This window comes from Martes martes (assembly GCF_963455335.1).
Source record: "Martes martes genome assembly, chromosome: 12".
NCBI lineage: Eukaryota > Metazoa > Chordata > Mammalia > Carnivora > Mustelidae > Martes > Martes martes.
This window is the reverse complement of record NC_137900.1, coordinates 62,902,595-62,915,334: the sequence shown is the minus strand read 5'-3', so window position 1 is coordinate 62,915,334 and position 12,740 is coordinate 62,902,595. Positions and strand designations below refer to the sequence as shown.

The 12,740-nt window shown below is 45.4% G+C and overlaps 1 protein-coding gene across 4 annotated transcripts in view; it reads right to left on the bottom strand.

Annotated features, from left to right (window-relative positions):
• LOC308352798 (stimulated by retinoic acid gene 6 protein-like) overlaps positions 1-12,740 on the bottom strand; it is a 48,971-nt gene that overhangs the window by 14,021 nt on the left and 22,210 nt on the right. For all 4 annotated transcript variants that reach the window (XM_080819182.1, XM_080819179.1, XM_080819180.1 and 1 more), the window contains 5 exons: positions 12,018-12,063; positions 9,433-9,561; positions 8,246-8,316; positions 6,754-6,865; positions 1,396-1,549 (listed from right to left, as the gene is read on the bottom strand). In XM_080819182.1, coding sequence (XP_080675308.1) covers positions 1,396-1,549; positions 6,754-6,865; positions 8,246-8,316; positions 9,433-9,561; positions 12,018-12,063 — 512 coding nt within the window. The remainder of the gene's footprint in view (positions 1-1,395; positions 1,550-6,753; positions 6,866-8,245; positions 8,317-9,432; positions 9,562-12,017; positions 12,064-12,740) is intronic.

The following is a 12,740-nucleotide window of genomic DNA, read 5'->3' as shown; positions in this document are numbered from 1 at the left end:
CTGTTTCACGACTTAAGGAACATTTGGTAATTTATGGCCATTAAATGTCGATGCTACTGAGGTTTTTGGAAACCACTTCCCACCCCATTCCAAGCCCCCATTTAAAGATGAGGAAGCTGGTGCTTCTGGGTGGCTCAGTGGGTTAAGCCTCTGCCTTCGGCTCAGTTCATGATCCCAGGGTCCTGGGATCGAGCCCCGCATCAGGCTCTCTGCTTAGCAGGGAGCCTACTTCCTCCTCTCTCTCTCTCTGCCTGCCTCTCTGCCTACTTGTGATCTCTGTCTGTCAAATAAATAAATAAAATCTTTAAAGATGAGGAAGCTGAGGACAAGAGAGAGGAACTGACCTGTCTGATGACAGGGAGTTTACCTGACATCTAGTCTAGGGCCTTTCTCAGCAGGAAAGAGGGAAGAACTCGCCTCCCTCCCTAGGCAATGGACGAAGAATTAGAATGTCTTTTTCAAAGACAGCTGGTATCTTAAGGTGAAGTGACTGCTATGGACAGACTCGTACGTCAAGACCCTAACCCCCAGCATGATGGTAGGTCGAGTTGTGGCTTTGGGGATTAGTGCCATTATAAGACAAAGGAGACAGCCGGCTTCCTCTCCCTACTCTCCAGCACTGAGGATACAAAGAGATGGCCCTCTGGAAATCAGGAAGCAGGCTCTCACCAGACACCAGACCTGCTGGCACCTTGAACTCCTCAGGCTCCAGAACTGGGGAATGAGTAAGTGCTTGTTGTTCCTACTACCCAGTCTATGGCAATTTGTCACAGCAGTCCGCACTAACCAGAAACCACATATGAACAGCAGAAATAAAATTTCCATATAATCCTAACGAAAAGCCATGACTTGCTGTTTTATTTTTTCCAAAGTGAAAAAGAGATGATGATTTAATTGTTCCCACTGGCATCAAAACAAAATAGGCTATTTAAAATGAGAAACCTCTGTGGGGCACCTGGGTGGCTCAGTGAGTTAAGCCTTTGCCTTTGGCTCAGGTCATGATCTCAGGGTCCTGGGATCAAGCCCCACATCCAGCTCTCTGCTCAGCAGGGAGCCTGCTTCCCTCTCTCTCTCTGCCTGGCTCTCTGCCTACTTGTGATCTCTGTCCGTCAAATAAATAAATAAAATCTTTAAAATGAGAAAATTCTCAGGGCATGTTTAATTCAGCCCTAAACAGATTTTAACAGAATGGCCCAGATCCCAACCCCACTGGCCTTCCAGTCACCCAGGGAGGCATAGACCAGTTGTAACCCACTTGTCTCCCAAACCAGGCACCTCATGCAGATAATAGCAATGCTACAGCAATAATTATACCAGGGGTGCACCTGCCACGAGTTCCAAATCCTTCTCCCAGTTTCCCACACTTTCCCAACAAAGGAGGTGTGGTGGTTTTACCTTTGGTGACGCTCATCAGCTCTTTCACTTGCAGACTGACCGGGGTCAGGGTCCCCGTCTGGTTCACAGAGGCGATGTAGCTCTCCAGCTCCCCCTCAAACACATCCAGCTCATCTCTCACGTACACGAACATGCAGAACTCAATGACAATGAACTGGTACAAACAGCAAACATTTCAATGTCACACCCGAGTCCAGCCTAGTAGGTGAATAACACATGGACCTCTCTTTGGTTTTGAGGTCAAAACTCTTTGAAGCTCAAAACTCATCTGAAATAGACTCTGGACAGTGGCTATCCCAACATGAGCGGGACTGTGACTTCTTTGAGGACTTCTTTGGAGTCAGCCCAAACTCTTTTCTTCACCCAATAGCACACAAGACTAGGTCCTACAAGGGCTCAAGGAACTCTTCAAACATTAATTACATCCAAGTGAAATGAATGCCTAACTGTGACTAAGGAGTGACCTTGGGGACAATTCCATCTGTATCTCTCACCACTGTCCTTCTGGTGTCTTGGTGGTAACCATGTTAGAGAAGGTGCTGGTTCCTGTATGCAGGTCACACGTGCTCACTCCCGTCATCTTGTCATCATGGTTCCATGGCTCCATGCCTACCATCATACCAAAGCTTCTAGAGTTCCTACTACCATTTTACTTCATCAACCAGATTTTGTTTGTCTTTGAATGTGCTGCTCCAAATGTTACCATCTTCAGGCAGTGTCTCAATCTAGGATAATTCACTCAGCTTTCAGAGCACTTTCACCTTTTATCTCTCTTTACATGGCAAGTACTTCATACCACATCATATCCCCTTCTCTTAGACCATGGGCCTCTCCTAGGCCAAGACTGAGAAATCGGCTGTCTTCTCTCTTCCATGATCCTGGGGCTTGATCCCAGGACCCTGAGATCATGACCTGAGCCAAAGGCAGAGGCTTTAATCCACTGAGCCACCCAGGTGCCCCATAGAGTTTTCTCGTTTTAAATAGCCTTCTATCTTAGCATGGTGCTTGGCATTCAGTAGATAGCCACCAAAGACTTAAGGAACACAGTAACTTCAAGTTGGTTATTCACATTGTGGAGAACTCCAGTTGTCCATTAAAATCCATTCTCCCCTTTGGGCGCAAAGCTGGACTACCTTTCCAGCCTCCCTTGAGTTAGACGTGGCCACATGACATGGTTCTTGCCCTGAAAGAGGAATGGAAGGAATGTGTGCCAGTCCACACAGGTCTTTGAAAACCTTCCACATGCATTTCTCCATGCACCTCCCCCTTCTGCTGACTGGATGCAGATGGTGAGGGTTCTTGGAGATAATGAGGAACATGACAGAAGAATCTGGGTTATGGAGTAACACGCAGAGGACCGCTGCCCTCCAGACATGAACCCCACCCACTCAGCATTGTTATGTGGGCAAAAATATATATAGTGTTAAGTCACTGAAATTTAGGGGTTTACGTGGTACTTCAGCATTACCTAACACATTCATTTAAAACTCAGTCACAGGATTAATTTATATATAGGTATCATCCAGAAGACGATTTGGTCTTGCCACTTCTATCTCTCCAGGTTGACTCCACTTTTGACTCAGACATTTTACCTCAGGTAACTTTGACCACATGAAATGTTTTGATCCCGTGCTTAGCAAAATATTAAAATCAAAATTATGCCAACATTTAAATTCTTTGGTTGTTGAGAAAGCAAACTTAAATAATACACCTAAGCTGAAACATGATTATCACCCAGACCCCATAGTTCACACTAGGGTTCACTCCTGGTGTCGCACATTCTATGGATTTCAACAAACCTTTGATGACATGCATCTACCATAATAGTATCATACAAAGTATTTCCACTGCCTCAAAAATCTTTCGTGTTCTGCCTATTCATCCCTCCCTCTTCCCAACACCTGGAACCCACTGGTCTTTTACTGTCTCCATAATTTTGCCTTCCAAAATTCATGCAGTTGGAATCATACATTGCGTGAGCTTTTCAAATTGGCATCTTTCACTTACTAACAAGCATCTAAGTTTCTTCCATGTCTTTTCATGACTTGATAAGTCATTTCACTTTAGTGCTGAATTGGATCCTATTGTCTGGATATACCAAAAACTATTCATCCATTCACCTACTGAAGGGTTCTAGGTCACTTTCATATTTTAGCAATCATGTATAAAGCTGCTATAAACATCCATGTGTAGGTTTTTGTGTGTAAGTTTTTAGTGCATGTGGGTAAATACCAAGTTTTTAGTGCATGTGGGTAAATACCAAGGAAGGTGATTGCTGGATCACATGGTAAGAGTACATGTAGTTATCAGAACTCACCAAAGTATCTTGCAAAGTGGCCATACCATTTTTATTTCCACCAGCAATGAATGAGATTCCTGTTGCTCCACACCCTTATCTGTATTTGATGTCGTCAGTGTCTTGAATTTTTGCCACTCTAAGAGGTGTGTAGTGGTATCTCATTGTTGTCTTAATTTGCATTTTCCTGAGGACATATCCTGTAGAGCATGTTTTCAAAAACTTATTTGCCATCTGTCTATCTTCTCTGGGAGGCGACTATTAAGGTTTGGGTCCATTTTCCAACATGGTTATTTATTTCCTTCTTATTGAATTTTAAGTACTCTTTATATATTTTGAATAACAGACTTTCTCAGATGTGTCTTTTGCAAATATTTTCTCCCAATGTGGCTTGTCTTTTTGCTCTCTTGACAAGGTCTTTTGCAGAGTAAAAATGTTTTTATTTTATTGAAGCCCACCTTATCAACCTTTCATGGATTGTGTCTTTGGTGTCATATCTAAAATATCATCACCACTTCAATGTAGAGAACAAACTGATGGTTACCAGGGGGGAGGTGGGTGGAGGGATAGGCGAAATAGTGAAGGGGAATAAGGAGTGCACTTGTTGTGATGAGCACTGGGTGATATACAGAATAGTTGAATCACTATACAATACATCTGAAATAATATGTTAACTACTGGAATTAAAATAAAAATACATACATACATAAATATATAAATTCACACTTATCAGTCCCTCAAATAAATGCTTGATAATGCCAAAAACAGTAACAATAATAAATTTCATTTCATCTAAAAAAATAAAAAGTCATCATCAAACCCAAAATCAACTAGATTTTCTCCTATTTTACCTTCTAGGAGTTATAGTTTTGCATTTGACGTTTAGGTCTGTGATCCATTTTAAGTTAATATTTATGAAGGTCTGTGTCTAGGTTTTTTTTTTTTTTTGCATGCAGATGTCCAGTTGTTCCAGCATCATTTATTAAAAAGAAACTCTTTGGGGGCACCTGGGTGGCTCAGTGGGTTAAAGCCTCTGCCTTTAGCTCAGGTCATGATCCCAGGGTCCTGGGATCGAGCCCCACATTGGGCTCTCTGCTCAGCGGGGACCCTGCTTCCCTTCCTCTCTCTGCCAGCCTCTCTGCCTACTTGTGATCTCCGTCTGTCAAATAAATAAATAAAAATCTTTAATAAAAAAAAAAGAAAACCTTTGCCCCATTGTATTGCCTTCGCCCTTTTGTCCAAGATAAGCTGACTATATTTATGTTGGTCTATTTCTTAGCTCTCTATTCTGTCCGCTGATTCATTTGTCTATTCTTTTGCCAACACCACAGTGTCATGATTAGTGCAGCTTTGCAGTAAGTCTTGAAATTGAATGGTGTCAGTCCTTCAACTTTCTTCTTCTCCTTTAAAATTGTGTTGGCTATTATGAGTCTTTTGCCTCTCCCTGAAAACCTCAGAACCACTTTGTCAATGTCCACAACCTAACTCCCTGGGATTCTGATTGAGATTGCAATTGAATTCCAATATAGATCAATCCCAATATATGTAGACCAATTTGAGAAGTACTGATACCTTGACAATATTAAGTCTTTCCAACCATGAATATAGACTATATCTCCATGTATTTATTTGATTCCTTTCAACATAGGTTTGTAGTTTTCCTCATATAGATCTTGTACATATTTTTATTAGATTTACATGTAAGTATTTCTCTTAGGGGGATGCTAATGTAAATGATACTGTATTTTTTAAACGATTTTATTTATTTATTTGACAGACAGAGATCACAAGTGGGCAGAGAGGCAGGCGGGGGGGTAGGGGGAGCAGGCTCCCCGCTGAGCAGAGAGCCCGATGTGGGGCTCCATCCCAGGACCCTGAGATCACGACCTGAGCCGAAGGCAGAGGCTTAACCCACTGAGCCACCGAGGCGCCCCGATACTGTATTTTTAATTTCAAATTCCCCTTGTCCAATGCTGATATATAAAAGAGCAAATGACTTTTGTATGTTAACCTTGTACCCTGAAACCTTGCTATAACTACTTATTAGTTCCAGAATTGAGTTTTTTTTAAGACTTTAAGTAATCTCTGCACCCAATGTGGGGCTCAAACTTAAAACCCCAAGATCAAGTGTCACATGCTCTACTGACTGAGCCGGGCAGGTGCCCCTTCAGGAGTTTTTTTGTTGATTCTTTTGGATTTTCTACACACACAATCATGTCATCTGTGAACAAAGACATTTTAACTTCTTCCTTCCCAATCAGTATAGCTTTTATTTCCTTTTTTTGTCTTATTACTTAGCTAGGATTTCCTAAGTAAATGTTGAGCAGTGAGAGGGAACAGTCTTGCCTTCTTCCTGATCTTGGTGGGAAAGCTTCTAACTTCTCACCATGAAGTATGATGTTAGCTGTAGGGTTTTTTGTTGATATTCTTTTTCATATTGAAAAAGATCCCCTCTATGACTAGGTTGCTGAAAAATTTTCTCATGAACTGGTATTGGATTTTGTTAAATGCTTTTTCTGCATCCATTGATATGATCATGTGGTTTTTCTTCTTTCAGTTACTGATATGATTGATTGCATTAATTTTAATATTGTACCTTTGCATGTCTGAGATAAATCCCACTTAGTTGTGGTATATAATCCTTTTCAGACATTGCTAGATTTTATTTGCTCCGTTCCATTGTGGTTCTCATATCCACCTGTCTGTCTCCAATTTTAGGGACAATGGTTTGCACCATGACTTCTCTTTCCTTATGCATTTAAGAAGAACTATTGACTTTTCAGTTTGTTCAGGTTTTTACTTGTTGTTAGGATACAGTGGCATCTTGCAGACTCTTTACATAGAATTGATAACCAGAAGCCTCCATAAATAATTCAATTATATTTATTAGTAATATTTGCCATGTGGGTGAAAGTATCCTTGGAGTAAAAATGGTAGGGGTCAAAATATTGTTCTTCTTTGATTTACAGAGATTCAGTTTTGACCTAGCTTTTAAAGAATATCCCCTGCCCTAACCCCACCCCATTTATGAAACAGAAAAGGATTTGTTCAGATCTACTTACAAGGTACAGGCATATGAAAGCCAACACAGTTGTTCCAATCATTCTGCTTGGGAACTGAAAGCAGGGATCCCACTCATAGATTCTGGTTTGGAACCAGGACTTTTTAGTCTCCCTGTGAATGAATAAATAACAAGAAAAGAGAGGCTGTGGTTGGTAGCAAATGCCTGATTCTTCTGAGAATAACCTTATTGCTCCTGCTTCATCTTAGAATGCAGGGAAGAGAAAGAACACTGACAGATCCCAGTTTTCATTCTCCCCTCATTCTGAAGAACAGAGACTGTTTTACTCAATACAGCGACTCAGCAGACTAAAGGGCTATGGCTTCTGACTCTTACAGCTAAGACTGGAAGACCAAGCACGGGCTGATCAAATGTGACCACAGTGTGGCATGGCATTTTGGGGAAGGTGCTGAGGTAGAATTGACACAGCTGGGAGGGACCCCACTGCCTTTCCTTCTTTTCATCTGCCCAGTGTCTAAAATGCAGACATGGTGGCTGGTCCAAGCTGGAGCCCGACCGGCATCTACCTTGGACGTGAACAGCTTTCATGATGACAATCACTAAGAATGGCAGCCGAAAGACAGGTGATCAGCCAACTTCCATGGTGGCAGTGTGAGGTCAGTATGAACTGCCTGCCTGCAGAATTCTTTGACACGAAGAAGAAAGAAATCTCCCTCTTGTGTGTCCCACTGTTGTTTTCCATTTTCTGCTACACATAAGCAAATGTAGTTCTAACCAAAGTATGAGCCTTGCCACTGTATGACCTTGGACTAGCCACATCCCTTCTCTGGGGCACATCCCCTTGTATATGGTGGCAGTGGCAGGGATAGGTCCCTGAAGACCAGGTGCTTTTGCTTGGCCATGAGCTATGTCCTCTTGTGTTGGTAAGAGCACAGCAGTCTTTCTCTGGGAACCTGCTCCCTCCCATCAGCCCTAGTGGTTAAGTGAGCCTGAACAACTTCCTAGTTCCAATGGTGAATATGTGACAGGCTTAACAATCCATTTACTCTAATTGCCTAGCCACAGGAATTGGTTTTGGAAAGACGTGTAGTCCCATGTGATCCAATGAATCACAACAGGAGTTTGGTTTGAATTATTAGAAAGGAAAATTTCTTTTTCCTATGAGCTTAAACCAAGAGGGTATAAGCTTAGAGATTCTGGGGGCCACCACCGGGAGGAAACCCCCCTTACTACAAGGCTAACACAGATCAAAGCAGAGCTAAGAGAAAATGAGGGACCTTGCCCTGGTTCTTTTATCAACGAAGCCACTGGATCAATGGCCATCTGAGCTGACCGCCTCCACACTTTCAGTTATGGGAGGCCATACGTTTCCTTCTTCTCTTAAATCTAGTTTGAGCTGAGCTTCTGCCATTAGCTGACAAGAGTCCTGACTACTCTGTGCCCTTCCAGGCATCTCAGGGGCTGCCACACCTCAGGGATCATCCACACTGGTGCAAACATGGAGGGGTGAGTGGGGGTACCCCACGGCTTACTGCAGGGGGGGCTTCCTCAGGAGACGTTTGACATGTTCCGCCTGGTGAACTTCCAGGAAAGGCTTTTCTTCCTGTGAGAAAAGAGACAGATGTATGCTGGGGCTCAAAAATCCTCGTGACAGGCTCTTGTCACAGAGGCCAGGAATTTGGGTCAAGTTGTTCTTCTGGATGGAGCACAGTGGTTAAGAGAGAGCCTCAGCAACCGAGCTCTCTGGCTGTGGTTCCCGCTCTGCTCCAGACCAGTGACATGACCTTGGGCGATGCAACCCACCTCCCCGGGTCTGAGTTTCCTCACACAGAACTGGATCAATAAGAATAGCACCTCCTGGGTATTTTTTTTTTTTAAGATTTTATTTATTTATTTACAGACAGAGGTCACAAGTAGGCAGAGAGGGAGGCAGAGAGAGAGGGGGAAGCAGGCTCCCCACTGAGCAGAGAGGCCAATGTGGGGCTTGATCCCAAGACCCTAAGATCACAACCTGAGCCAAAGGCAGAGGCTTAACCCACTGAGCCACTCAGGAGCCCCCTCCTGGGTATTTACCCCAAAGATACAAATGTAGTGATCCAAAGGGGCACGTGCACCCCAATGTTTATAGCAGCAATGTCCACAATAGGCAAACTATGGAAAGAACCTAGATATCCATTAACAGATGAATGGATAAAGAAGAGGTGGTGTATATACACAATGGAATACTATGCAGCCATCAAAAGAAATGAAATCTTGCCATTTGCAATGAGGTGGATGGAACTAGAGGGTATTATGCTAAGCAAGATAAGTCAATCAGAGAAAGACAATTATCATATGATCTCCCTGATATGAGGAATTTCAGAGGCAGGGTGGGGGGTCATGCGGGGAAGGGAGGGAAAAATGAAACAAGATGGGATCGGGAGGGAGACAAACCATAAGAGGCTCTTAATCTCACAAAACAAACTGAGGGTTGCTGGGGGCTGGGTGGGGAGGGATAGGATGGCTGGGTGATGGACATTGGGGCATTGGGGAGGATATGTGCTATGGTAAGTGCTGTGAGTTGCGTAAGCCTAAGGATTCACAGGCCTGTACCCCTGAAGCAAATAATACATTGTATGTTAATTAAAGGGAAAAAAAAAAAGGAATAGCGCCTCCCTCCCGGGGCGGGGCAGTTGTGCAGACCAAACCGACACACATGGGGCTCCTACTCGGTACTCACCGTCTGCAGCTCCCAGCCCAGGTGCACCCTCAGAGACTTGACAAACATGTGCAGGAAGCGGCCCAGCAGGAAGGCCAGGCACAGCAGCGAGGGCCAGTAGAACAGGACCGTCTCGAACCTCCCCAAAAACTGCAACCAAAATAGAGCATGGTGCAGGCTATCGCCAGGCCGGGGCCAGGCCACCAGCGAGGCTGTGGCTGGGGATCTGCCTGCCCCGGCCCGCGCCCACCAAGCCCACTCTCTCAGAGCTGGGCAGCAAGGGGTCCATCTCTGCTCCCCTCGCCCCCCACTGTGGCACCTGCCATGGCGTACAGCCCAGCAGCACTGGGTGTGAGTCCTAATATCCCCATTTTATTTTATACAAAGGGCTTTCATGGCTTCTTCTGTTCGGGGATTAAATATTGCTTTCGGAAAATACAACAGTGGGGGAGAGAAAGAGGCGGGGAGAGGGGAAATAGGGAGAGAATAGAGAGAGAAGGAGGAACAGAAAGAGAAGGAAGAAAAGGAAAGAATGGAAGGAGGAAGGAGGGAAGGAGGAAGGTGGGAGGGAGGACAGGGAGGAGGAAGGTGGGAGGGAGGACAGGGAGGAAGGCAGGCCCCGTAACTGCCATCACGCTGACAGCAACACAAGTTCCCGAGTACAGATCTCTCAAGATGGTTCTCATAGTTTATCTGTGATTTTAGTTTCATTTTAATGACACACACACACACACACACACACACACACACACAGAGTAAATTTTTTTCACTGTTTCAGGACAAGTAATATTGTGACTTATCTTTCACAATTTAGAGGTTGGTTTTGTGGAATTTTTTAAGAAGATTTATCTATTTATTTCAGACACAAAGGGAGTGTGTGCGTGAGCAGGGGGAGGGGCAGAGGGAGAGGGAGAAGGAGAGAATCCCAACCAGACTCCCTGCCCAGTGGAGAGCTGGACATGGGGCCCGATCCTGCGACCCCAAGATCACCACCCAAGCCGAAATCGAGAGCTGGGTGTTAAGCTGACTGAGCCACCCAGGCACCCCAGTTCCATGTTTTCTGTGTTTCCAGAGCACTTGCTCCCACGGGGAGCTGGGTTTTGATGTTGTGCTGTTCAGGTGGACAGAAGCATGCTGAGATGTGGGGGCTCTTGGTCTCCCCTTCATCCTCCTCTCTAATGACTGTTCCCTGCTTACACATCAGGCATCACCACTGCCAATATTCCCGTGTCCTCCCTCTGTATCCAGCCTTATATCTCTATCATAATTGAAATTATACCAAATATGTAGGTCTGTATACATCACAATCAGCTCCCCACATGCTCAAAAATGATTTGCATACGTCACTTTTAATGCTGCATAACAGTGCATTATTTACATGAACCAACTTTAAAGTTTCTCCTAATTTTTGACTTTTTAGACTCTTCAACGTCTCATTTTTATATATAATGTTTCCACGAATACATTTCAGAACATGAGACGAAATCTTTATTATTACCTTAGTCTGGATTCCAGGCCCATGATTTTTAACCCGTAAGTCCCATTAGCCCCCGAGCCTCATTTTCTCATCAGTGAACTGGGGACGGCTCCCACACATAGCCTTCAAAGGGCCTCGGAGCACCTTAAACTCTGCAATAGTTAATCTGGGGGGTTGAGCCTCAAACAACACCTAGCACACAGCAATTCTTAATGTTAGTGATTCTGAGCATAGAGATACGACCCTGCCCTCTCCCTTAATTAACCACGAATATTTCAAATTTCAGAAGAACCTCGGGAGCCTGGAAGCTCTCCAAGATACCAGAGTAAATGCCAGGGATCTGGAATCTCTGGCACTGTAAGCAGAGTGGAGGGCATCTTTTTGGGCAGAGGTGTGCTAGAATGTTCTTAATCTCAGCACAGAGATGCAGAGGGAAAGCCCAGCCCCCAAACTCGTTTTCTAGTCCAATTTACCCAGACTCCCTTCTTCACACCCTCTAGTCCCGCACAGTGAGTGAAGCCCAGGAGAGAACTCGGCAAGGCTCCCACCAGCTCCAGACCCCAGTGGCCCACTGGTGCTCCCCCCACCTGCTAGCCACCCTTCTAGATGCAGCGCTGACACCGTCTTTCATCTCGCTCCTTTCCCCCACATACAAGGCCAAACAGATGAACTAGTTCCCTCCAGTTCCAACCTGGCATGGCCAACCTGGAGGGTTCATCCAGTCCAACTTCCCATTTTCCAGACAGAGAAAGTGAGGCTACATGAAGGAATTGAAAGAAATGAGCTTTGGAGTCAGCCAGACCTGCTCTCAACTCTCAAATCTGCTATTTCTGAAGAGTTACTTAATACACTTGGCCTCTGTTTCCTCACCTGTGAAACGGGTCTGCTGAGACGCTCCTCACCTCGAGGGGCTGCTATGAACATGAACTGAGAGGACTCTGTCTGTGAATGAGTGCCTTAATGAGCGTAAGATGTACAAATGGAAGCACCATGAACGGTTCCAACTCTCCTTCCGTTCACACAAGGTAACTGAAGCCCAGAGAGTGGCAGGGGTTCGTCCAATGTCACACAGCAAACTGGTCACAGGGACAGGACTGAATACTCTGAACTTAGCTCAGCAGGGACTCACCTGTCCGTGGGGACACTCTGTGATGTAAAGGACGGTGACAGCAAACCTGCAGGACACAAACAGGGTTTGGGGTACTGTGGCTGCCCCCTGCATAGCCTGCTGGAAGAAGCCAGATTCCATCAGCCTGGAACTCCATCCCCTTCCCCTCCTCCTTGGGAGGGCTGGTGCCCACGCCTCTGTGTCCCTCCCTCCCAGATCAGCCACCCTGCTTATGCTCAAGTACGTGCACCAAATTCATCTTGCATGCGCTCAGATAGGACACAATTCTGGTCTGCATCTGTGGAGTTGACAATCCAAGAAGGATGAGCTTGTATGTCCCACCAGATCAAATCGGGGACGGTAGTCCACAGGGGCAACAGCAAGATACAGACCAAGAGGCCAGAACACATGATCCACAGGGACTGGCCTGTTCTCCCGAGTGTTCCCAGGCTCCGAGCAGGGATATGATAGGGTGTTTGCCGAGGGAGTAAGCGGGTGGGTGAAAGGACACAGGAGCCTGGTGTGAGCGGTGATGTGTGCTGGAGACTGGGGGATGGAGAGACAGGGGAGGCCTGCCCGCAGTGCCCTGAACGTCAAGCTGAGGTGCACGGACTTTCTGCTGCGCTCCCAGGGGAGACAGGACAGCACAGAGAAGAAGCATCCAAATGGGACTCCTACATCCCCCCCCACCCCCGACCAGGACTCTGGGCAGTTTATGGAAATGAAGTCTGCTCCATCGCTGAC